Source organism: Canis lupus, chromosome 21 (assembly GCF_011100685.1).
Source record: "Canis lupus familiaris isolate Mischka breed German Shepherd chromosome 21, alternate assembly UU_Cfam_GSD_1.0, whole genome shotgun sequence".
In the NCBI taxonomy this organism is placed as follows: domain Eukaryota; kingdom Metazoa; phylum Chordata; class Mammalia; order Carnivora; family Canidae; genus Canis; species Canis lupus.
Window position 1 is genome coordinate 23,212,681 of NC_049242.1, and position 23,607 is coordinate 23,236,287.

General features: G+C 53.6%; 1 protein-coding gene across 5 annotated transcripts in view; it reads left to right on the forward strand.

The window, feature by feature from the left end:
- GDPD5 (glycerophosphodiester phosphodiesterase domain containing 5) overlaps window positions 1-23,607 on the forward strand; it is an 85,693-nt gene that overhangs the window by 25,828 nt on the left and 36,258 nt on the right. For 3 of the 5 annotated variants that reach the window (XM_038568602.1, XM_038568603.1, XM_038568605.1), the window contains exons 2-3: window positions 5,926-6,009; window positions 16,746-16,921. Coding sequence is in view for 3 of the 5 variants with exons in the window: in XM_038568603.1 (XP_038424531.1) it covers window positions 16,805-16,921 (117 nt within the window). In the remaining 2 variants the exon portion in view is untranslated. Of the gene's footprint in view, window positions 1-5,925; window positions 6,010-7,940; window positions 7,960-16,745; window positions 16,922-21,567; window positions 21,587-23,607 lie in introns of those variants that run through there. The other 2 variants (XM_038568604.1, XM_038568606.1) reach the window with 2 other exon arrangements.

Genomic DNA, 23,607 nt, shown 5'->3' on the forward strand with positions numbered 1-23,607 from the left:
TTGGCTTCATGCAGCCCCTCCGACCTCTCCACGTTGCCGTGCTGTAGTCCATTCCTGAGAAGCCTACCTCTGCGTCCCCCCCACTCCCACCCCCACCCCCACCCCCAGCCCTGCCTGCACAGCCCAGCGGGGATCCAGGAAAAGCAGGACCCAGCAGAGGGCCCAGGAGCAGTGGTTTAGCTCAGGGCCCTGGAAGCACTGAGGACCATGGGGGAGACTGAGGCTCTCGGGGCCCAACCCCACGTGAACTGACTTTGCCTTTTCTTCTCAGCCCACCTCACCCCACCCCACTGTCTACTGGGCCTTTTTCCATAGAAGGTGTTCACGGATTGCTTATGGAACTCATGTTGGTCCCCGTGTCCCAGGAACCAACAAGCAGATGTTCTTCCAGGACCCCGACGATGATGACTTTCAGTGGTGACGTCAGCCTGGGTTGCCCCCCGAGAGAATCTGCCCCAATCCCTCTCCCACCCCTGGGGGATCACAAGGGATGTCACCCATAATCTGGCCTGTAGGAGACTAGCTCCAGAGAGCACGACAGGCCCTGGTCCTAGTTCAGACTCTGTCACCTGCTGTGTGACCTTGGCCAAATCAGTTCCCCTCTCTGAGCTTCAGTTCCCCATGTTTCTAACCAGAGTATTGTATCCACCCACCTCAAATCAGGTGATTTCAACATGGTGTTAATCCCTGTTTGACTGATACCCAGAGAGGCAAAGTGACTTGCCCAGATCACAGTGAGAGAGCCAGGACTTGCCCCCTGCCCCCTGGCTGGTTAGGTAAGCACTCAACCCTTTATCAGCTCTGCTGTGGCCCCAGCCCTGTCTAATTTGGAACCTGAACTAAGTTCTCAGTGATCAGGATGGACTGAGCTAGGTGGTTAGTCATGGTGCTGTTTATCACTAGATCGTCTGACACAATTTTGGAGCATGTACTGCGGAAAGGGTTCACTCTGTGCTCAGATGGACAGGGTCCTGCTTTCACCAGGCTGAATGACTAGTTCACTGCAAGACCTGTCCTGAGGCCCGGGCTGCTCCCTGCCTGCTCCTTGGCTGGTTGAGGTGGGGGATGCAGAGGAGACGAGTTTGCTCACTCCTGGGTATTCATTGCTGCATCCAGCAGGTCAGGTGCTGGGCTAGGCTGGGGTGAAGCCGGGAGATGGCTCTGATCCCTCAACAAGGCCCTCCTGCACCCCTCCCTCAGCTCATGCCTCCTTTGTTCAGGGGGTACTCAATGCCCTTCTCCACACCATTAGATGGTGGGTTCCTCCCCTGGAAACCCCTTCTGTCCACAAGAGCCTTGGAGCTTCTCCTGGCCCATACAAGAGCTCAGGAAATGTGTGCTGGTGACTGGATTTATCGTTGTCTAGACTGGCTTGGGAGTCAGAATATGTATCCTGGCCCTGCCATTCACTTAGCTGTGTGTGCCCTTGACACGCTGCCCCCACTCCAGAACCTGGCCCCTAGAGTCTGGAAGCTTTTTGTGAAAGATGCTACGAGGGGTGGTGGGCAGGGAACATAGAGGTTTCTCAGAAGTGTGCATTCTGGTGGCTTTCATCCAAGGGGATCAGTGTGACCAGTAGGCTCAGAGTAAGGGGGCCAAAGGGTGGTATGGGTAGAGGGGGACTGAGTAGAGGTGCAGAGCAGGAGAGAAAACCAGTTGTGGTGGCCACAGGTCATTGGGTCCGTTTACTCAGCCTGATGGCTACGAGGCTACCAGACAGTTCTAGGCACCCTGGGCCAGGTCCCTTTACAGATGGTGTTGGAATGTACGGGACTTTAAGGAACACCAGGTCTGTGAGAGATGCTAGTCAAGTCATGGCCACTATCCTTGAACAAATTCTAGTCGGCTCTGGAAATAAGGCCCACATCTAAGCATGAGGACCTTTATGTGTAGAACACTTTCTAAAAGGCAGACTCTGGGGAAGACACAGCTGGCTGGCAGCTCAGCTGATGCTCAGGTGAAGTGACCAGTGCAGGTGGCCTGGGCTCCAAAGAAGTGAGAGCTGGTGGACAGGCAGGCCCAGTGCAAAGTGCACAGAGCCTAGAGCAGGAATACAAATAGAGGCCCACGTAGCTCTGTCAGATATTTGAAGGTTATAAAACAAACCCAGAAACTGTTAGATAAAATAATTTGATTGTCTCACCTTGACAATTACATCTTCATAATATAAATTGAAATATACATGTAAAGTTACGGTTTTATACAACTGGGAGAGACAAAATAGCAAAGAAGACTGAATGTAATTATGAGTACACATCTGGGTGTTTTGGTGGTGACGTTCTGATGAGTGATAAGATAATTCATACGGTACTTCATATTCACTTCATAAAATATATTGTCTTCATTTTAGTGAGATCACTATAGTTATACTGCTATAATCAAGATTGGCACAGCACTTGAAAATTGGGTATCGATGGTGATAATATGAAGGATCAAAAGTAAAATGCGATTATATTTGAAGTGCACAGAATTTGAGTATATTTCCATCAAAAATGTAAATTAAAGTAGATGCAGAAAAAGGAAAACTTATATGTTCAAAAATTGTTTTTGCTCCTTGAGATTATCTATGGAAATCAAAATTGTACACATAATCAATGAGTATCGATTTTAAAATAAAATTATTTGAAGAAAGATGAAATATTCAAATTTTTGAACATTTATACAATTGAAACTATTCAGTCCCAGCCATTCCTGTCCACTGAGTGGCCAGTGTAAAGAATTAAGTGTCACATTTCATATTACATTAATTTGAGTAATATGAATCCTTAGATACTGTGAGATGTTCTTCAGCCGCTTTGTGCATTTATTATGGATACCACACTAATTCATCAGTACTTTTATAACCACAAATTGGAACAGGGAGAAAAGCCAAAAAAAAAAAAAAATTGTTGCTCAGCATTCCTGGGAAACAGATACTTTGTTATGCAAGAAGCTATCACTCTTTGCTCTCTGCTAGAAAGGATTTGACAAGTTGAATTTGCCCTTATGTCAGGCTCCTGCATGGAGCCTGCTTCTCCCTCCTCCTGTGTCTCTGCCTATCTCTCTCTCTATGTCTATCATAAATAAATAAATAAATAAATAAATAAATAAATAAATAAATAAATAAATCTTTTAAAAAAATGAATTTGCCCTTAAACATTCCTGCCACTAAGTCCCCTCCCCACCTCCACCACCACCAACCAGTGTCCCTTTCCCTCATCAGCAACAAAGCAACCCACAGTTTTTGATCTGTACAGAATCACCTTTTGTTCATCATGCCCAAGGAATGGAGAAGGGTTTTAGTGGGGCCTGAGTGGCATTAGGGGAAGAGATTGTGCTGGTAGGTCCCATGCATGTCCTGTGGCAGAGACTCCCATATGTTCTCTACTATGTTCATCTGTGAGCATGTGTCTGTGATGTGTGGGTTCAGGGCACTGGCCCTTCTTCCTTGCGCCTAAGGGTGATTCAGGGGGTGGGAGGAGATCTCATCAGTGAGATCTCTATCGTACAGCTAACAACAGATAAATGATGGAGCTTGTCTGATGGCTGGGGTTTAAATCTGTGTCTGTATTCACTCATGCATTTCATGCATACATGCATTTGCTCATTTATTGAAAACCCGTATTCACTTCCTCCAACCCTTCATTTCATTTAGGAATGCCAGGCCATAGGTGATCTTGTAATGCAGCCCAAATCCTTCATATAAGGGAATAAAGGCTCAGGGCAGGACACTCATGTACCTAAGGTCACACAGCAGCAAAGCACCTGGACAGATTTCAGGGTACAGAGGATGGGTGCCGAGTTTGGGTTTCAGGTAAAATCCGAATAGGTGTTAGTATATCCCAGTGAGCTCCATCAGGCTCTGCTACCCCAGCCACCTGCCGCAGGGCCCTGGAGATCCTGGAGGGGTTTTCAGCTTGAAAAGCCACTTCCTGTTTGGGGCCAAGCACTTCCTTCAAGTGACTCACAGGGCTCCCACTGGCCCTGTGGTGGGAAACCAGGGTGGGGGTAGGGCTGGGCCCAGGCCATGTCACCTTCTGCCTGCCATCCCAGCTGGGTGACCTGAGACCAAGCAGTGCGACAGACTGGAGGTAGGAGATGGATGCTGCCCATAGAGGGACTGACAAGCAGAGGCTGGGACCCCTCCAGGAGAATTGGAGACACTTTCTCATCTGTGCAGAAGGATAGTTAGGTTGGAAAGAATACAAGGCTAGGAGTCATGAGCTTGAATTTCTGACACCAACTTTCTCATGAACTTGCCAGCTCTCCACCCTTCTCTGGGCCTCCATCTCCATGTGTCAGGGAGGGTTTGCTAGGTAACATTTCGTGGTGGCTTGTAAACCAAGAGATTTGGGGTTGAATTCTGGCTCTGCCACTTTGCTGGCTCTGTCTGTCCCTCAGAGTCTCCATTTTTAAATTTGAAATAATAATCACTTTAAGCCTTTTACATAATTTAATCCTCACATCAACCCTATGAGTCAGGTTTGATACTGTTGTCATCATTGTTACTATTTTATAAGGAGGTGTTTGGAGGCCCAGAGAGGTTAGGTAACTTGCCCAAGGTTACAGAGTAAGAGTTAAGATTCTGACTTGGACGATTTAACCCCCCACCCATGCTGTTAACAATGATATTCTTGCTACTCAAATTGTGGCCCCGGACCTGCAGCACCACCATCCTCTGGGGGCTGGCCAGAAATGAAGACCTTCGCGTCCCTGTCTAGACCTACTAGAAAACACTGTGTCAGACTGTGTATTAACAAGGTCTCCAGGTGATTTGTTTGCACATTGAAGTTTGAGAAGCCCTGCTCTATTTATATTCTATATGTCACTTAGGGTCATAATGAGAGAAGAAGGAAATAAGTATGCTTTGTAGAATGGAAAGTGCAGTGCTTCCAGAGCGCTGGGAGAAAGCCGGGACTGCAGGTAGAGGGAGGCAAGGGTAGGGTGCCCCGGTGGGGGGTGAGGGGGTGGGTTGGTCTCTCTCTCTCTCTCTCAGTAGCTGGAGGTCACTTCTAAGTTGTCTCTGAGTCCAGCTCGGTTCCCCTCCAGTCTGAGGCTGAATCTTGGCCGTGCGTTTCTTGCTGGTGTGTGGCTCCAGGGCCTGATGGGGTTGGAGGGTTCTCATGTGGGCGTGGGCATGGGCTTGGGTAGTGGGCCTGAGCCACCCCCGTCATGAGTCTGCAGGGCACCAGGAGGCCTGGGTCCCAGCCCTGGCTCTGCCTCTCTTGGAGGCCTAGGTGGGCTCCTGGCAGCCTCAGTGCACCCTAGTGGGCAATGTGACACATCCCCACAAGGCTGCAATGCTGCCCCAGAGCTGCCTCCCCTCTCGTTTCCTCCCCGAGGCCTGTGGGTACCATCTTCCTCCCAGTTCCTGGGCAAGACGGCTGCTCTGCCGGCTGTAGGAGCCGGCGATGGGGCAGGCAGCACATGAGTCAGAAGTTAGCTGCACAATTGCAGAGGCCAGATCCCGCCCCCAGCCCACTGGCCCTCGCTCAGTGGCTGCCTCAGAAGAGTGCTGCTTTGGCAGCTCCCTCCAGAGAAGCAAGTCTCTGGGCAGCAGGAAAGGGCCTCAGCACCCCAGAAGCCACCTGCAGCCCCAGTGTCTCCCCAAGGTAGCTGGGGCTTGGATTGCATTTCTGTGGGTTCTGGAGGGGGCAGGAGTTATTCAGGGTACTGGCTGTCCGGTACCCTGGACAGGTTGGGGCTGGTTTGTAGGCAGCATGTGTGGAGGTAGGATTGCTTGTGAGGGGTCTGGTGGCCCACAACTGGACCACCCGCCAGCTTGGCAGCTTCCCTGGACAGGGACCAGATGTGGCCCATCCCTGAGCCCCGCACCCAACACAGGATGGGCAAGGCCACGGGGACTCACAGAGAATCAGGTGGGAGAGGAGAAGGCAGGGCGCACTGCTGAGTGGTCTGACTGGTTTTGTCCCCTTGTTCCTTCAGCGGTCCCAGTGAAGTGACATCACCACCTCCGTGGACAGGACATCCTCAGGAGCCCCGCCTACAGCCACTGATACCTTCTTCCAGGTAAAGAAAAGAGAAAGGAAGGGTGGGGGGGAGAGAGGAGTTAGAGAAGCTAGAGAGGGCAGCACGCTGGCTGCCAGCAGTGCCTGCCTCTCCCAGGGGTACAGTGCCTTACAGTTTACCAAAAAATAATAATAATAATCAAGAGGAACAGGGATCATTGTCCACCTGATGGGTGAGAAAAAGAACTGCAGCCCTCAGCAGGGTTGTCTGGTAGACCACTTATTCCCACATACCCAGTACTTACTCAAGCCCCTGACATGTGTTAGCTCCTCCAATCCTCACGTCAGCCCAGGCGGTGGGTGCTATTATTATCCTCCTTTATAGATAAGGAGACTGAGGCCTAGTGGTATTATACCAATTAGTAGGTGGTAGAACTGGGTCTCATCTCAAACCCAGGCAGACTGGCTCTTATTGCACATTCTAAATCCCTGTGATTAACTGCCTCTAGAGCCATGTATTCACCTAAGCTTCCTTGACCTCCAGTCGGGGGGTTTAAAGGGCTCCCATTGCCAGGGGAGATCTGTATTTTACAAGATAATCCTAGAAAAAGTGACGCTTCAGCCAAAGGAATGAATGGCAAATGGTGGAATTGGAGGTCTTGACACACGCAATTGGCACGCACCTTGAAGTTGTCCTGAGCCGGCATATTCCTGCGACTTCCTTTCTCAGCATTCTAGTAAGCCCAGGTTCCTTTGGTCATGCAAGGGAAGCTGAGAAATTTGAAAGGAGGGAAGAAAAGGCCCCAGGTTCTCGAACATGCCTGGGAATAGAGGGGCCTACCCCGTTCTTCAGGGGACACCTGGTGAAGAGAGACAAGTGACAGGAAGTCAGTATTCTGTGCTAATGCTGAGGTCATCTGATACTAGACCCAGAACAGATGTGTGCAAACAGATATCAGGGGGTTAAGCAAAAATGGTGGGAGAAAATACTTAATTGAGACTTTTTTTAGTAACTTTTTTTTTTCTGTAAATTGGGAGAGGCTAATTATCATTCAGGAGCAGAATTGGAAGCAGGCTCAGAAGTGGCTCTGCAGTCGCGCAGCACAGGAGGCTCCGATCTCCTTTCCTTCCGCCGCACGTTTCACCAGCTTTTCTGGCTGACAGATAAACCAGAGCCTCCTTGGTGCTGGACCTGGTGCAGGGACATAGTGACTCCTCTAGCAGGGCCGGGGGGCGGTGGGGGGGGGGGGTCTCTTGTGTCCCCGTGGCCCGGTGCGGGGCCGCAGGCACTGAGGCTCTTCAGAAAAGCTTGGCCAAATGGTTCCGAAATCTCTGCCTGGGGAGGCTCTCAGCTACGGAAGCAGATAATTACCGGGCACAGAGGCCTGCGATCACGTCTCCAGTTTTGCCAGATGACATGACAGGAACACAAAGACGGGGGGCGGGGGGCCTCTGGGGGAGTGGGGGGATCAGACCAAGCTTTGCATAGGGTCCGTTTGTTAAGATGGAGAGGATTTGAATTGGGGTGGCGCGGAGGGCTTTCCTGGCAGAGGGCCCAGCATGAGCAAAGGCGTGGAGGTGAGGAGGCTGGATGGTGTGGAGTGCCTGGAGCAGAGGGGTGTGAAGAGGGGCAGGGGGAGGTGCGGCTACACAGGTGGCAGAAGGGGAAAGGAGCAAGAGAAAGATTCCCCAAATGGTAGGCCTTGCTTCTCTTCCCATCCCCAAGGGCCTGCTTGGGAAGCCGGTTTGTATGATAACTCTGCTGTTTTACATAAATAAATAAAATAAATCATTGCTCTCTATTCCCTCTGGGGGTAAAAACTGGGCAGGGACAAGTTTGCTCAGTGCAAGTCTCTGCCAGACTGCGCTTTCTCCTTTCCCTCCCATTTGGGCACCCAATCGCCCCGCTTCACAGGGACCTCAGAGGGAAAGGCCCCGGAAAAAGTCAGCCTGGTCCCTGTGACTGAATCATCCAGCTCCTGGGAGGTGATTCAACAGAGATGTCAACAAGGTGAGAGGTTGATGCAAGCCTTTCCCTCTCCAGGACCCCAGGCTGACCCTTGAGGCCCCACCAGAAGCCCTGAGAATGTTTGCTCACTCTGCCTTCTCCAGGGAGAGCCTGCCACTGCTAGTGGGGGGTGGGGGGGTGAAGGATGGGGGTCCTGGTGGCTTCAAGGGGGAAGCACTCAGTCGTTCAGGAAGGGAGGGGCCTGTCACAGGGAGTATGCAAGCCTATGCAGGCCACTCTGCTGGGGAACCACCCCTAGGAGCTAGATGGGGCATATCTGCCGGGGAAGGGAGGCTGGATGGAATGGTTCCAGATCTTTCTTGGTGCTGACATTCGATGAGTTTAATAGTCTGAAATCCAAGGATAGTTCTTAGATCCTAGGATTCTGTGATTGTATGAGTCTCGAGTGAGGTGATTCTAAGACCCTGGGTGTGGAGAGTTTGTAGCTAGAGATTTTCAGTTCTGAGATGCTAATAAGCTCTGCATTCTGGGCAAGGCCAGGTCACTCCTGGCGGCTATTCAGCCCATGCTCAGAGTCCTGACTTGGGAAAGAGTGGTCCTTCCTAGGCCAAGAGAAGTCGGGTCCCCTGGACAGGGGTATTCCTGGCTCCTGTCCAGCGCGGAGCCCCAAACACATGGGTCTGTCTCCCTAGGGCCTTGACTGAAGCTCAGCAGTCCTATCCTGACCTCCACCAGCCTCTCCGCCTCGTCTGTATAATGGGCACCTGGTACTTACCTGAGGAGCTGGCCAGATGCTTCAGTGAGCGGGTGTGTGGAGGCTCCCGTGCGCTGGAAAGCACTGGGCATGTGGCTATAGTTGCAGCTGCTGTTGTGCAGTGAGCTTGTCTCCTGGAAAGGAAGGTTCGTGTCTGATTCCCCATGAATCATTGTTGGCCCCCAGCAGTGCCTGCTACAGAGCAGAGGCTTCTTAAACATTTACCCAGGGAGCTCAAGAGCCTTGAGGTAGAGGGTAAATCGTTCCAGAGGCCACAGTTCCAAGGAAGCCGTCCCTTCCTGAGGGAGAGGCGAGGAGCACTTTCTGCAGGAGGACGGCCAAGAGAGGCAGAAGAACTGGGGAGGCCACTGCCAGGGCCTGCTTGGAAGATTGGTCTAGCTTGGCCTGCTCAGAGGGGAAGGGAAATAAGAGGTCTCCTGGCACGGAAGTGTTGGATAAACAGGCAGCCCTGGCACCACTGTGGAAGGAGATTAATAATGACCCTAATTATGGCCTGATTGATTCTTTGAGGCCTCCTGCAGAGCCCAAGCCTTGGCCACTGAGCAGCTTTTCCCCAAAGAATGAGCCGGAGTGACAGGGGCCTAGGGCTGCTGACCCTGTCTGCCCCTGCCCCCTGCCGGCCCCAGCCTGGAGCCAAGGATTTGTCTCCTGGGCTTGGGTTTAGTTGCTTGATGAGCTGCCTGGAGGTTCCATGCTGCCCCTGGGCTCCCAGAGGGCGAGGAGTCTCCTGTTGGCAACAGGCCCCCCCATCACCTCCAGATGGAACCCACATGGGGCTTAACTTGCTGGCTGGAGCCTGGGGATGCCCTCAGCTATGCAGGAGGCCCCATTCATGCCTCCCTGCCACCGGGCTCTCCTTGTGCTGTCCCCCTACCTAGAGCCCCCGTGTCCTCCTACTTTGCCACAAGTCCTTCCTTACTTCTGAGTTCTGCTTAGATCTGCCCTCTCCAAGAAGCCAGCCTGCAATGATCGGTGCTGGGGCCAAGGAGGCAAAGGAGTTATGAGACCCAGAAGAGACCTCGCCCCGGGGCAGGGAGGATTTCCTGGAGGAGGGGCTGCTGAACTGAGCCCAGTAGGAGTTTCTAGGCCTTGAAGATGGGCAGAGGGGCCCAGAGCTAAGGCCATTTCACAGGCACACCCACACTGGGAGCGGGAGAGGGGCAGGGCAGTGAGGAAGAGCCACAGGGCAGCCCTGGTCTACCTCCGAGGCCATGTCCCCTGAGCACTAAGGAGGCATCCTCATAGCCCTGTGCCTTTCATGTCTTGGGTTTTACTCTAAGGGAATGTTGGGGTCATCACTGTGACTTATCCAGCCTGCAATTACCTATACCTGGGTCCACAGTCAAAGCCAGTGGAGGCACCAAGGCAGGGGCAGAGCCCTGGTGGCCTGGGGCTCAGGATAACTAGGCCTCTAGCCATGTTGCAGGCCTTCCTGCAGCTTTCATCCTCATTTGGACTCTTCTGGTCAGTGGCAGGCTCAGGGTTTCCAGCATTAGTCCTGGGAAGGGGAGGGCTATTCCCCCCAGACCAGGCAAGAACTGTGGGGTTTGTCCTTCCTTTCCTGTGCTGCCCCATCTCTGCTTTTCTCCTGAGGATGAAGACAGAGCAGGGGGTTAGAAGGTTAGGGTGCATGCCAGAAAGGCCCTGGTTGGTCATCTGGTGGCATGTATCCCATGACACAACAGGAAAGCCGAGGCCAGAGGCTTGTGGGGTCACCCGGCTTGCTGGTCTCCCGAGGCTGGGCTGGGGTTGAGGCCAGTGAGGACAGGGGTTTCCCTTTTCTTCCCCTGGGTACTTGGCCGCATTCCCCTCTTTGCTCCCCTGGTACCAACCAAAATATTGGGCTTGGCTCTTTGATGTGCAGTTTGTAGTAATATGGGCGTTGTGGTTGACACAGACATGGAAGGCAGCAGGAATGTGGGCACACTGGGGCTAGTGCCATGGAAAGTCCTGGGTTCAAGTCTTCCCTTCTCCCCACTTAGCCATTTGGCCTTGGGTGAATCACTTAATCTCTCCTGCCTGCCTATCTAGCTATTGATCAATTGATTGATATAGGTATCTAAATTGAATACATATATATTTAATTAATAGCCCTCTTTTTAAAAAATATTTTTGTTTATTTATTCATGAGAGACACAGAGAGAGGCAGAGATATAGGCAGAGGGAGAGGCAGGCTCCCTGTAGGGATCCCGATGTGGGACTCGATCCTAGGACCCCAGGATCACGCCCTGAGCCAAAGACAGACCCTCAACCGCTGAGGCACCCAGGTGTCCCAATAGCCCTTTTTTGAACATTTTTAGGTCTAGAGAAGAATCAATCAGGAAGGGCAGAGAGCTGCTACATACTCTCCCTCCCCACCTCACAGTTGCCCTCGTTATTAACATCCTCTATTAGGGTGGTATGTTTGTTACAGCTGATGAGACCATGTTGACACAGTATCATTAGCCAAAGTCATAGTTTCCACTAGGGTTCACTCTTGGTGTGGTATATTCTGTGGGGTTTGACAAATGTGCTCATTATTATAGCATCATATAAAATAATTCCATTGCCCTAAAAATCTTCCATGCTTCTCCCACTCCCAACCCCTGGCAACCACTGATCTCTTTATTGCTTCCACTGTTTTGACTTATCCATGATGTCATGTAGCTGGAATCATACAGTATGGAGCCTTTCAGACTGGCTTCCGTCACATAAAAATATGCTTTGAGGTCTCTTCATGTGTTTATGTGGCTTAATCATACACTTCTCTTTAGCACTGACCACTTTTCCTTTTTTCTAAGATTTATTTGAGAAAGAGAGCATGAGTTGTGGGGGGCACAGAGAGAGGGAGAAGCAGACTTCCCCACCGAGCAGGGAGCCCAATACAGGGCTTGATCCCAGGACCCTGAGATAACAACCTGAGCCAAAAGAAGCTGCCCAACCAACTGAGCCACCCAGGTGCCTTCACTGAAAACTATTCCGTTGTCTGGGTGACTAGTTTGTTCATCCATTCACCTTGAGCCTATATTTCCAAACTGTAAAAGAAGTCTGTGGAGCTCTACTTTGAAAGATTGTCATCAGGAGATGACACAGGTATAACCCATGTCACTTTCTGTAGCTGCTTTCACTCTGCACCATGTTTTTAAGATTTATTCATGTTGTAGCATATATTCATGTTTTATTTCTTCTTATTGCAACCTTGGGTCCTTTTTTTTTTAATTACAAAACATTTCTTAAAAGACTTTATTTAGGGAGAGAGAGTGAGAGAGCGAGCAGGGGGAGGGGCAGAGGGAGACAGAATCTCAAGCAGACTCTACATCAAGCGTGGAGCTCAGTGCAGGACTCGATCTTATGACCCTGAGATCATGACCTGAGCCAAAATCAAGAGTCAGATGCTTAACTGCCTAAGCCACCCAGGTGCCCTTGCTTGGGTCCTTTTTTGTGTCACTCCATCTGGTCCACATTTCTCAGGTGAGTAGAGGCTCAGAGAGAGCTAGTGACGTCTGAGGTTACACAGCAAGTCAGCTGAAGATCAGGCTGGAACCCGGGCTCTGACACCTTGGCCTGAAATTCTTTCCGCTCTCAGGGAAGTGAAGAGGCTTGGGGGCCGCAGCCAGCACGGTCCGTGGCAGTGAGGGTGGTCATGCAAGGAAGGAGAAGGTCCGTACCCAGGGTGTCAGGATGGGAGAGGACCCAGGAGGGCCAGCATCCTGCTCCTGCTCCATGGCAGGTGTTCACTCCATCCCAGGCCCGACTCCTTGGAGGCTCTCTCATCTACAAAACAGGAGTCTGTGAAAGCCTAGGGCTAGGGCCAGGAATTCCGACAGAAAATGGAACTCTGGACTGAGGGGCGCCCTTGAACATCAGGCTCAGAGGGGAGGGCTTTCTCTTACCCTCCCCAGCCCATCGGGCTGGTCCTGGAGGTGGCTTGGAGAAATCCATCAGTCCTGCGTAATGTCATTAGCCCTGGCAGGAAGAGGAGGTGTCGGGTGAGGCCGGGGAGAGTCTGGTCTCTGGGAGCTTGTCCGACTGCTCAGCGTCTGAACGGCACATCTCTGACAGCAGGACTTCCGGGCCTCCTCAGAAATATAGTCCCGTGAGTCCCCAGTGCCCCCTCCTCTTGCGGCTGGCCACCGAGGGCACGGGAATAACCGAGGCCACTCCATGGGGGAGGCAGGCCCGTCCGCCGCGCTCACACGGGGTGCCTGGGGTGGACTGCGGGATGCTCAGGGCCAGGGGAAGCTGGGAAACCCTGGAAGCAAACCTGGAGCTCAGGGGAGGCTCCTGGAGGAGGTAACATCTGAGCTGAGACTTGAAGCATGGAGAGGTGTTAATCAACAGAAGGGACAGCAGGTTCTGGAGGGTGAGGCTAGAAGTGTCAGAGGCCACATCCTGGCCATTTGCCTGTTGAAGAGCTCACGAGGGCCACAGGTGAGGTGGGGTGGGGCCCCCGGAGGGAGGCCAGAGGATTGCCTATCTAAGGGAGAGATGAGACCCAGGCCAGGCCAACAGCCAGGGGGCTGGTGAGAAGAGGCTGTGAGGGGTGTTAGAAGCGGGCTGCGGAGTAAGGAGGTCGATGTGGTCTGTACTGGGTCTGTAGAGTCTGGATGACACTCAGGAGCCGCTGGCTGCCTCTGTCGGGAGGCAGATATTGAGTGGGCTTGGCCACACCTGATAGCTGAAGCCCTGGGAGTGGAAGAAAAAGCCCCAGAACATGCAGGGGAGGGAGAAGAGGTCTGCCTCCCCAAGACTTCCCTGAGGTTCTGAAGAGTGTGAAAATTCACTGGGCAGGGTGGGGGTGGAGAGGGGAGGCGACTCCTAGAGCCGAGATCAGCTGAGCCCAGGGCTGCGGCCTAGTGCAGGCAGTTCTGCTTCCCCGATCTGAGATGGAATTTCCATTCTTGGTGCCTTGTAATGCTCAATTTGTGGGGGTGGGGCAGCGGAGGGCAAAGGACATATGGGAATCAGTCCCAGGCTCGGCAGGTTCTGGGAAAGGCTCGTGAGAATGGGGAACCTTGGTGTGGGGCTCCTGTTCACAGAATGCCCGCCTGCTGTACCTCAGTCACTGCAGGGATGTGCCCTCCAGGCAACCCCTCCCCTCCAATAATCTGGTTTCCTATAGGAGTCAAGGCAGAGGCTGTTACCTATTTTACAGATTGAGAAACCAAGGATCAGGGAAGAACCCTACAGGCCCCAACCACAGAGTAAAGGTGGGGTAAGATTTGGTTCCCTGGCTGTGTGGGATCTGGCCTTCTACCCCGTCTGGAAGGCTGTGAATGTGGGAGTACATTTGTGAGCACACACTCCTTCTGGAGTGCAATAGAGGAAAGCAGAGAGCCCCCCCAAAACTGCCCCTCCTTCTCCCCTTTCCCCAACCCCATGGGACCTAAGCCACCAGACTGCAACAGCACACCATCCCATGCTGCCCCTAAGCCCGGGGCTCAGCTTGGCTCCGAGAGCCCCCAGCAGCTGCACCGTAGTCCACAGGCCTCCCCAGGGAGCCACGGGCACAGAGGCTACACCAGACAATTCCCAGCAATTAGGAGGCTCCAAGTCAGTCGATATTCCCAGCAAGGCCCTAATGCGTCTCCTCCCCTCCTACTGTCCAGAGGCTGTAATCTCTGTGCTGAGGTTAACCTTTGGTGGAGGATGGGGTGGGGATGGGGGTAGGTAGAGGCCCTGAGTGAGGCCAAGGCGGAAGTAGTGGGTGGACCTGGAGCCCAGCCTGACTCCTGGAGGAGCCCCTGGGGCACTTGGAGACAGCCCTCAACTCCCTGCTGTCTCCTGGAAGCATGTCCTGACCCAACATGCACAATGCTAAGTGCCCACAGCCTGCCTTTACCTCTTCAAGATACCAGCTCATGAGCCATTATGGCCAGCTCGCTAGTGCAGGGGTTAGTACGCTGCCCCCGCCAAGGGCTGGGCAGGGAGTTCTAGGCTTTGTGGGCCATTTAGTCTCTGTTATAACCAGTCCCCCCCACTATAGTTTCTGTTACAGCAGCCATAGACGTACATAGACAAATGATCGTGGCTGCATCCAATAAAACTTTATTTATGGACACTGAAATTTGACTCTCATATAATTTTCATGTGTCACGAAATATTCTTATTTTGATTTTTTTATCCCAAACTGTAAAAATACAGAAAAACCATTCTTAGCTTGTGGGCTACACAAAAATAGGTGGCCGGCCGGATTTGGTGCATGAATTATAATTTGCCAACCCTGGGTTTAGAGCACAGCCCTGGAGCTGGACTGACAGGCTCTGCTGTGTGACCTTTGGCAATGGCTAAACCTTTCTGTGCTTCAGATTTCCCATCTGGAAAGTGAGGGTGATAAAGATTTTACACGGGGAATGTAAAATGGTGCAGCTGCTTTGCTGTTTTGGCAAAACGGTCCTTGGCCATTCTTCAGAAGGTTAAACATGGAGTCGCCACATGACCCAGTACTTCCATTCCAAAGAATGTACCCAAGAATGAAATGAAAATATGTTCGTGTGAAAACCTGTGCATTAGCAGTGTTAGTCCTAACAACTAAAAAAGTGGTAACAACCTAAATGTCCCTCAACTGATGAATGGATAAAATGGTCTCTTCATGCAATTGTAACTCAGCCCTGAAAAGGAATGCAGGACTGACTCTTGCTACAATAGAGTGAGCCTTGAATACTATTAAATGAATGAAACCAGACACAAAAGGTCACATATTGTATGATTGCAGTGATACAAGATGTCCAGAAACAGGAAAATCCATAGATTCAGAAAGTATATTAGGAGGGGGCATGGCCGGGGTGAGGGGTATGGTGACTGGGGACGGGTAGTGCTAATGGGTCTGGGTCTGGGTGTTTTGCTGGGATGATGAAGACACTTTGGAATCAGACAGTGGTGACAGTTGTACAACTTCATGACCACACTAAAACCTGAATATGCTAAATACTGAATTGTACCCCTTAAAAGGGTGAATTTCTTGGCTGGTGAGTGTGATCTCAGTAAAAATATAATACTTCATAGGGTCACTATAAGAGTTGGTGCACAGTAAGTGACTGGCTTTGTCCCTCACTGGTCCTGTGGGGCCCCGAGGACATCAGTGAGCCTGTCCCATTCACACTGTCTCCAACACCTAGGACGGGACCCAATACATAACATGTGGCTTCGAGTTTCTGGAGTCCCATAGACCTGGACTTGAGTCCTGACTCCTTGGGCAAATCATTTGACTGCTCCGAACCCCAGGGTCCTCGTCCTGTAAGATAGGATGATAAGAACAGTGGCAACAAGGGTCAGATGATGCTTGACATCAGGGTGTGTGAGATGCCTTAGCCGGCGGTCAGGTGGCCACACTGACCGATGCTAGCCTCAAGTGGCTGAGTCCCCAACAGGCATCTCCAGGGTGCCAAACAGGGCCAAGGCCATTGTTCCTGGTGGCAGCGACTCAGCCCACAAGATACCTCTCATTGTTCTAGCAACCACAGCAGAACTCGCTAAGCCCAAAGCAATGAGCACTCGGGACACCAGAGCAGGTCCTCAGATTGGCCACAGCCAGGTCTTTGACTCCATGCCAGGCACAGTCCCTTTCTCCCCGAGCCTCAGTGTATTCAGTTGTCAAACGGCTTTGGGACGTGTACCTGCCCCCGAGGTATACAGTGCTCAGACAGTGCCTGGTATATTTTAAATAAAGTGCATCAGAGGACACGATTGAGAAAATAAAGCTGAGAATGGCTGAGGAAGTATGGGAAGGAGTTGGCAGTTTTATAGAAGGTGGCCTGGGAAAGTCTGGTTGAGAAAAGAACATTTGAGCAAAGACCTGAGAAGGGGAAGGAAAGAGCCATGTGGAGCTTGAAGGGGAAAGCATTCCAGGCAGAGGAAGCAGCAGCAGGTACAGAGCAAGTGTGGCTGGGGGGTGACTTCCCTGTTAGGGCAGGGACCGTCCTGGGGGACCTGCAAGTGGCCGGCCTCTGTGTAGGCCTCGCGGCAGGGCCCTGTGGGGGGCCTGGCACCTAACTGGGCGACAATGACTCTTGCTGTGTCTGGGGCCGAGTCCCTGCCCCTCCGCTGCCTCACGGCCCTGTGCTTCCTCCTGCAGGACCAGCCGGGGCGTCCATGGGCGCCTGAGGAACGGGCGTCAGGGCGGCAGGCAAGAGCATGGTGAGACACCAGCCCCTGCAGTACTATGAGCCACAGCTGTGCCTCTCCTGCCTCACCGGCATCTACGGCTGTCGCTGGAAGCGCTACCAGCGGTCCCACGATGACACCACGCCGGTAAGCTGTGCTGGGATGGGGCCAGAGGACCTAGGGAGCCCTGGGGCCTGGGGGGAAGGGTCTCAGCTCTGTCATCTGTGTGTGGCTCTGGACGGGTCACTGCCCCTCTGGGGTTCCATTTCCCCTTCTGTAAAATGGGCCCATGATCATTCCAGCGGAATGCAGGACGGAGGAGGTGAACTCTCCTCTGACACATGGGTCCTGGGCTACTCCTGAGGTCTGAGCAGAAAGGGGCGCTCCAGGAGGGACACCCCAAGAGGAAGGGCTCACCCCCAAGGAGCAAAAGTTTTCAGCTTCCTGGCAGCTAGGCAGGCAGGTGGCCAGGCGGCTGGAGGGGAGGGTGAGGAACTGGGCCAGGCCATCCTGGAGCCTGGGAGCTGGCAGGGCCACGGCCTGGCACCAGGGCTCCGCCACCTGAGCCACAGGCCTGTCCGAGCTGGCAGCAGGTGCTCAGCCGGATAAAGAAAGCCTCCTTCAATGTCTGACACCCCAGGCCAGCCCCTGAGCTGAGCCCGTGCTTCCGTCCCTGGGATACTGTTAGCCGCTGGATCTAGTTTCTTCTCTGAAGGAACCCAACTCCTTGAGGAGGGAAGGGAGGGAGATAAATAGTGTTTATCTAAAAGCTTTGCTGCCTGGAAAACAGCTTTCCTCCTCTCTCCTGCTTGTCTAAACAAAGAAGCCAGACTCCACCTTGAGCCAGCCTTGAAACAGGATGGAGCGGCCAAGGGTGTGGGTGGCAGCTGAGGTCAGAAGCCAAGTATCACCAGGCTCTCTGGATGGGGAGGATTGGGAAGCTCATCCGCCTTCCCGTCCTCCTTCCCTGCACATGCTGGGGAGCAACAGAGCACTAGCCTGAGTCAGGAGCCTAGGTTCATGACCCCCAAGTGGTGAGAAGCAGGTGCCACCTGGTGAGCACATCATCTGACATGTTACCATGTTACCATTTTTTTTTTTTAACCTAAGGGAAACTTTATTTACTCTTCTTAAAGTAGTCTAGTTTAAAAACCAGAGGTTAAGTGAGAGGAAAGAACACAAAACCTTCCCCAGACAGACAGACAGATATACAGAAAGGGGGGGAGGGGCTTCAGGTCAGATCTTCTCCATCTTGGAAATGAGGTCATCACAGATTCGGGTTAATTCTTCATTTTCCTTAGTCTTCTGCTCTACTGTCTTCTCCAGTGACTGGATGCGCATCTGCTCCTTCCTCAGGCTGGCCTGGAAGGCCAGGGCCTCCGCTTGGGCCTTGCCGTGCACCTGGGCGATCTCCTCACTGGCCAGCTTGAGCTTCTCTTCTGTGTGGGCCTTCAGAGAAGGGGACTTGCCAAACTGAGGCGAGGGGGAGGGAGGGGCCTGCCCAAGGCCACAGGACAGGTCCCTGCAGTGCTGAGGTGGCAGCCCCAATCTCCCCATCTCTGGCCCTGCCGAGACAGCCTTTCCGTCTTATGTATTTGGGGGATCTCCCCCACAGGGGTGCAGGCCATGAGATCGGGAGCCAGGCAGGCCTCAAGGCCAAACTGTGCCTCTTCTACTTGTACCTACTTGACTTTGAGCTTTCTCACCTGTGCAAAAACATCCCCCTCCTCAGGGAACTGCTGGTGGATGGCACACACTAATGGCACCGAGTGACTGGTACAGCACTGGCTGTGACTGGTCATTAAGTCAAGTCATTCCCAGCTCCAGGAGCCTCAGCCTCTCCCTCTGAGAAATGGAGGAGGGGTTGGGTCAAGACTTCAGAATTCCTTGGCTCCTCTGCTCCATTCTCCCCAGAGACCCAGGGCAGACAGCAGGGCCGCCCCGTGTCGGGAAAGGCCGGAGCTTGGCAGGCAGCTGGCACTCAGTGTCTGGGTGCCACGTGCAGTCCTGGGCACTGACATGGCCACTCTCATGTTTCTCCCAACAAGCCCTCGAGCTAATGTCATCTCTACCATTTCTCATGGGGTAAGAGAAGCCAGGAGCGCTGATGAGGGGCAGAAGCTGTGATCTGGCCCTGGGAGGGAGCTGGTCCCATAGCTCCGGGAGGGAGGATGGCTGAGCTCCCCAGCAGCAAGCCCCTTGGCCATCCGAGAAGCTGCTGGAGGAGGGCAGAGCTCCCAGCACATCTCACACCCCTCAGTAGGCCCCGGGCAGACCCATCCCAGGCTTCAGAGTCAGGAAGTGATAAATCTTGGCTGAGGCCAGCCCAGGGCCCAGGTGAGGAAGTGGTGGGCTGAAGCCGGTTTTGAGCTGACTGGGAGCCCAAGCAGTATTATATTGTCTGCAAATGCCTGTGTCGGGGGTGCCAGGTATGGAACAGAGGCAGTAGGGGCTGCAGGAGGCCACACGCCAGCTTGGCTGGGAGAGCATGTTGCAGCAGCTCTGGGTGTCAGGGCCTTCACAGAATGCAGAATGGGCTGAGCTCACCTCGGGCGACCCACTGCGACTCCCAGCTGAGGAAGAGCACCCCTTCCCTGTCACTCACCCCATCCCGCTTCCCCGCCCGCTTCCTGGGTTCTAGCTTCAGTCTGCTCACCCTTTGTCTCTGCCTCTCCCGTGATGGCCAGGTGAGGACCATGATGGGGGCTGGGCTCTCTGGCCTGACACCTGGGGCTCACAGTCAGGGCTGATGCAGAGAAGGTGCTCTATGAGCATTGCTGAACAAACAGGCCCTGGAGGGAGCTCTGGGAGCACAGGTTGGGTGTGAAAGGAGCACTGCCAAGCAGTAGAGGAAAGGCCCCCAGAAAGGGCAGGGGCTTCAACTTTGGGCCTGTGCCTCTTCTCATCCTCACCTGCCCCTCTGACTTTGGGGATGGGACCCTTCCCCTCCCTGTCCTCTTGAGGGAGCCTCCCCCAGCACCTCTCAACTCAGACAAGCTGTGGGTGAAGTTCTTCTGTGAAGCCAGACCTTTCTGATCCTCATCTGTGTAATGGGGCAACAGACTGGTGGTAAGTCACAGAAGCATTTCATCACGATCCTGCTCAGGTTGGGAAATAAAGCCTGAGAGTAACAGTTAACATTTATTGAGTACCTATTATATGCCGGAGCCGAGAGCTTACTTGCATTGCCCTGTAAGATCGCCCCTGTGGGGCAGGTTTAACTATGATTCCCATGAGTTAGAACTCGAGGCTTAAACCATGCGTCACACCTGAAGCCCAGGATGGATTTTACAACAGGAGCCTCTGGAGGATGAAGGCAGAAGGGGAGGAGTATGTGATTAAATGAGAACTTGCAAGAAGGGGAAGAAAGGAGGGGCCGGAGGAAGCTTTGGGAAGTTGCCCGATGGGGGAGGAGCGTGGGACCAGGAGCAAGAGTGGGAGTGGCTCGGATGCCAGACTAGGAGCCCTCTGAGGTCCAGGGATGAAAAGCGGGCCCTGCAGTACTGGAGTGGATCCTGGGGCACGGAGAGGAGCCCCCTCCTCTGCATAGGAGCTAGCAGCCTCCTTGCTGCCCCCCAGCCTGAGCCTTCCCGCCCCACCAGCCTGATGCATTCCCACCTCCTCCAGGCCTTTGCTCTTACTGTCCCTCCACCCCCAGGACACACTCTGGACAAATAAGGAAACAGGAAACTGAGGACCAGACCTGAGAGGTGAGATGGCCTGTTCTGCCCCCAGCCCCTGGGGAATGGAAGAGCCTGGCAGCAGGAGGCTGGCTCACTCGACAGCTAGGAAGGGGAAGTGCAGCTTTTTATAACTGGAGATAATGAATTGGTTGTTGTCTGTGACTCATTACTCTAATACTGCCAATTAAGGGCTTGGTAGGACAGGAGACAGTTCTCAGGCTGTCCCCCAGGGCCCCCTGAAGACCGCGTGTCTGTGGGAGGCAGCACCGTGTCAGAACCAGCTTCTCTTGTAGCAAGAGGCATATAGGTCAGACCCTGGAGGAGCCGCCCAGCCCAAGTCACTGAAGGTGACAGACAGGGACTGTCAATTCTCCTGTATTTCTTTTTTTTTTTTTTTTTAAAGGATTTTATTTATTTATTCATGAGAGACACACACAGAGAGAGAGGCAGAGACCCAGGCAGAGGGGCTCCATGCAGGGAGCCCAATGTAGGACTCGATCCCGGGTCCTGAGGATCAGGCCCTGGGCTGAAGGCGGCGTTAAACCGCTGAGCCACCCGGCTGCCCTCTCCTGTATTTCTATATTGCCTTTGCCTTCTGAGGGCTGTTTTAAGCTCCTGTGACCCCTCCGCCTCATGGATTAGGCTCCAGGCAAAATAAGTGTTATATTCCAGCCACAGAGTTGGAGGCACAGCCTTCGTGCGCTGCCCTCCACTTGCATCCCCAGCCCTGTGCCCCCCGCCTGCTCCCCACCAACAGTCTTGTCTGCAATGCACCGATTCCTTATTCATCAACAAGCACCAACACACCCAGGCCACCCAGGGTGATCAGTGCTGAGGCCCAGGAAAGCCCCAGACGGGAGGGCCTATGGGAGGGCCTGCCTGAGCTGATGTCTGAGAGTTAGTTCTGTCTAGCCGGACGGGGAAGTGTTCGAGGCACGGGATACCAGAGCTGCTCTTGTTTGGGAACCGAAAGCAGTTTGGCCTCAGTGTGGCTCCATGTGAGGAGGGAAGCCTAAGGCTGTGCTGCGGAGCCTACTCCCCATCCTGGGTGGAGGGAGCCCCGTCAGACTCAGGCTGTGCAGGGCCCAGCCTGGTGATGTGGAGACTGCACGGAGAGGCTGGCGTTTAGGTGGGGAGAGTGGGGAGCCAGGTAGGGAGGCTGAGGCCTCACCTGGGGTGGGGGATTGGGGGGATGGCGGGGAGGGGGCGGGGGGGGGGCATAGCGTGTGCAGGTTCCTGGTGAAAGGAGGGATTCTAGAGAGACTTGGGAGATATAATCAACAGTCTGGAGATGGAAGAGATTAAGGGAGTCCCTGACGATGCCTCCCTCCCATCACCCCATGGTTTCTAGCCTAGCTGGATGAGGCCACTCCAGAGAGGGGTGGGGAAGCATGCTGTGTTCCCGGGGTGAGTGCCAGACGAGAGTGGTCTCCACAGAGTTCAGGAAGAGCACAGTGAGGGTGGGACACAACTATGTCTCCCCTCCCCCAGTGGTCTGTCTCCTATGACCAGAGGCCCTGTAGCCACGCAGGAAGGCCCCCGCTGGGGGGAGTCTATCATTCCCCCCCACGCCCCACCCCTTCCAGAATAGCCTCACCCCTTCCTAGCACCAGGCCTGTGTTCAGGCTGCCCCCTCGCTTGGAATGCCCCTTCGCTCTTTACCTCTCAAGGTGCATGGCAGATGCCTTCTTGGAGAATTATCCCCCTCAAACCAAAAAAGAACCAGGTGCCCCTCCCTTGGGCTCCCGTGGCACTTCCAATCTGGCTGCTCCTGTGCACTGTGACTTTCTGTGCCTCCCAAAGAACTCAGTGTTGTGAGAGCAGGGCCTGGGGCTCGGGCAAGGCCGGCAGGATGCCTGAGGCGGGGTGCTGAAGAGTACTGAAGAAGCCAGTTAGGGACCTGCCATTCTGCTGGCCTTGCCCAGAGAGGGAAGACCTCCGATGAGTTCTGGGGTATTGGGTGGTCTGGGAGAGGGCAAGCATACGTGTGTGGACAGGTGCATGCTGTCTCCTGGTGCTCCTGGCTGTGCTTGGCAGATGAGGGTGCGGACTTCACCACAGAACCCCCTAGGCCACCCTGAGAGTGGAGACTGGACTCTGCAGGTGGGTGGGCAGGAGCACGAGGGTGGAGGTGTTGAGGGAGCCTCCCCCAGCACCTCCCAACTCAGACAAGCTGTGGGTGAAGTTCTTCTGTGAAGCCAGACCTTTCTGATCCTCATCTGTGTAATGGGGCAACAGACTGGTGGTAAGTCACAGAAGCATTTCATCACGATCCTATCACCACCAGGTGGGCCTATAGGGGAGAGTGGATCCCACTTGGGAATCCAGGTGGGCTCCCTCGATAAAGCAGCCTTTGCAATGGGCTCCAGGGTGTCACTGGAGTCAGCCAGAAGTGCTTGGGCATCCCCCAGGGAGCTGTGCCCTGAACTCTTCCCTGCCTACATCAGTGACTTAGTGTGTGACCCTAGGCAAGGCCAGACCGTCTCTGGGCTTCAGCCTGCTTATGGGTTAGATGGAGGTACAGATTCATGCCCCAAGGGGTACCAGTGCACCTCATGTCTTGTACAAGAGACTGCTGTCCCAACCTTGGGGAAAACGTGTCCACCCTATAAACTTTCAAAGGGGTGGCTGTTCCCTTCTCTGGTGCTTTGGTGAAAAGGAGCCCAGCAGGTCAGAGGGGCGGGGGCGCCTTTCAGTGTCCAGTTTTCCCACTCCAAAAAAGGGGATAAAAAACAAAATAATAAATAAAATGTGGATCAGACCTGTATTATCCTTTAAGCCTTGCAGGGTTGCCACTATGATAAGAAAATAGGAGATGATATTATTGCCTCCATGAGAGAGAGGAGAGGCTGGTGGAGCTCTGGTTTGTTGCAGTGAAGGGCGCGGAGGATTTATCACTGTAATAAGGCCAAGCCATCTCGGCCTTTGGGAACCCCTGCACTCCACCTAGCTCCTTGCTGAATGGTGCCAAGGGTGCCTGGCGTGGCCATGCCACACTGCAGGGGAAGCGCCTAACATTCGGTGACCACCTTGGGTGTCTGCTGAGGGAGCCTGGAAGGGGCAGGAGATGATAGGGCAGCAGCCGGAGGTGCCGCCACCCACCCCCCTGTGGCCCTGGCAAGGCCCTCTAAGAGCTCGGGCTAATCCCTC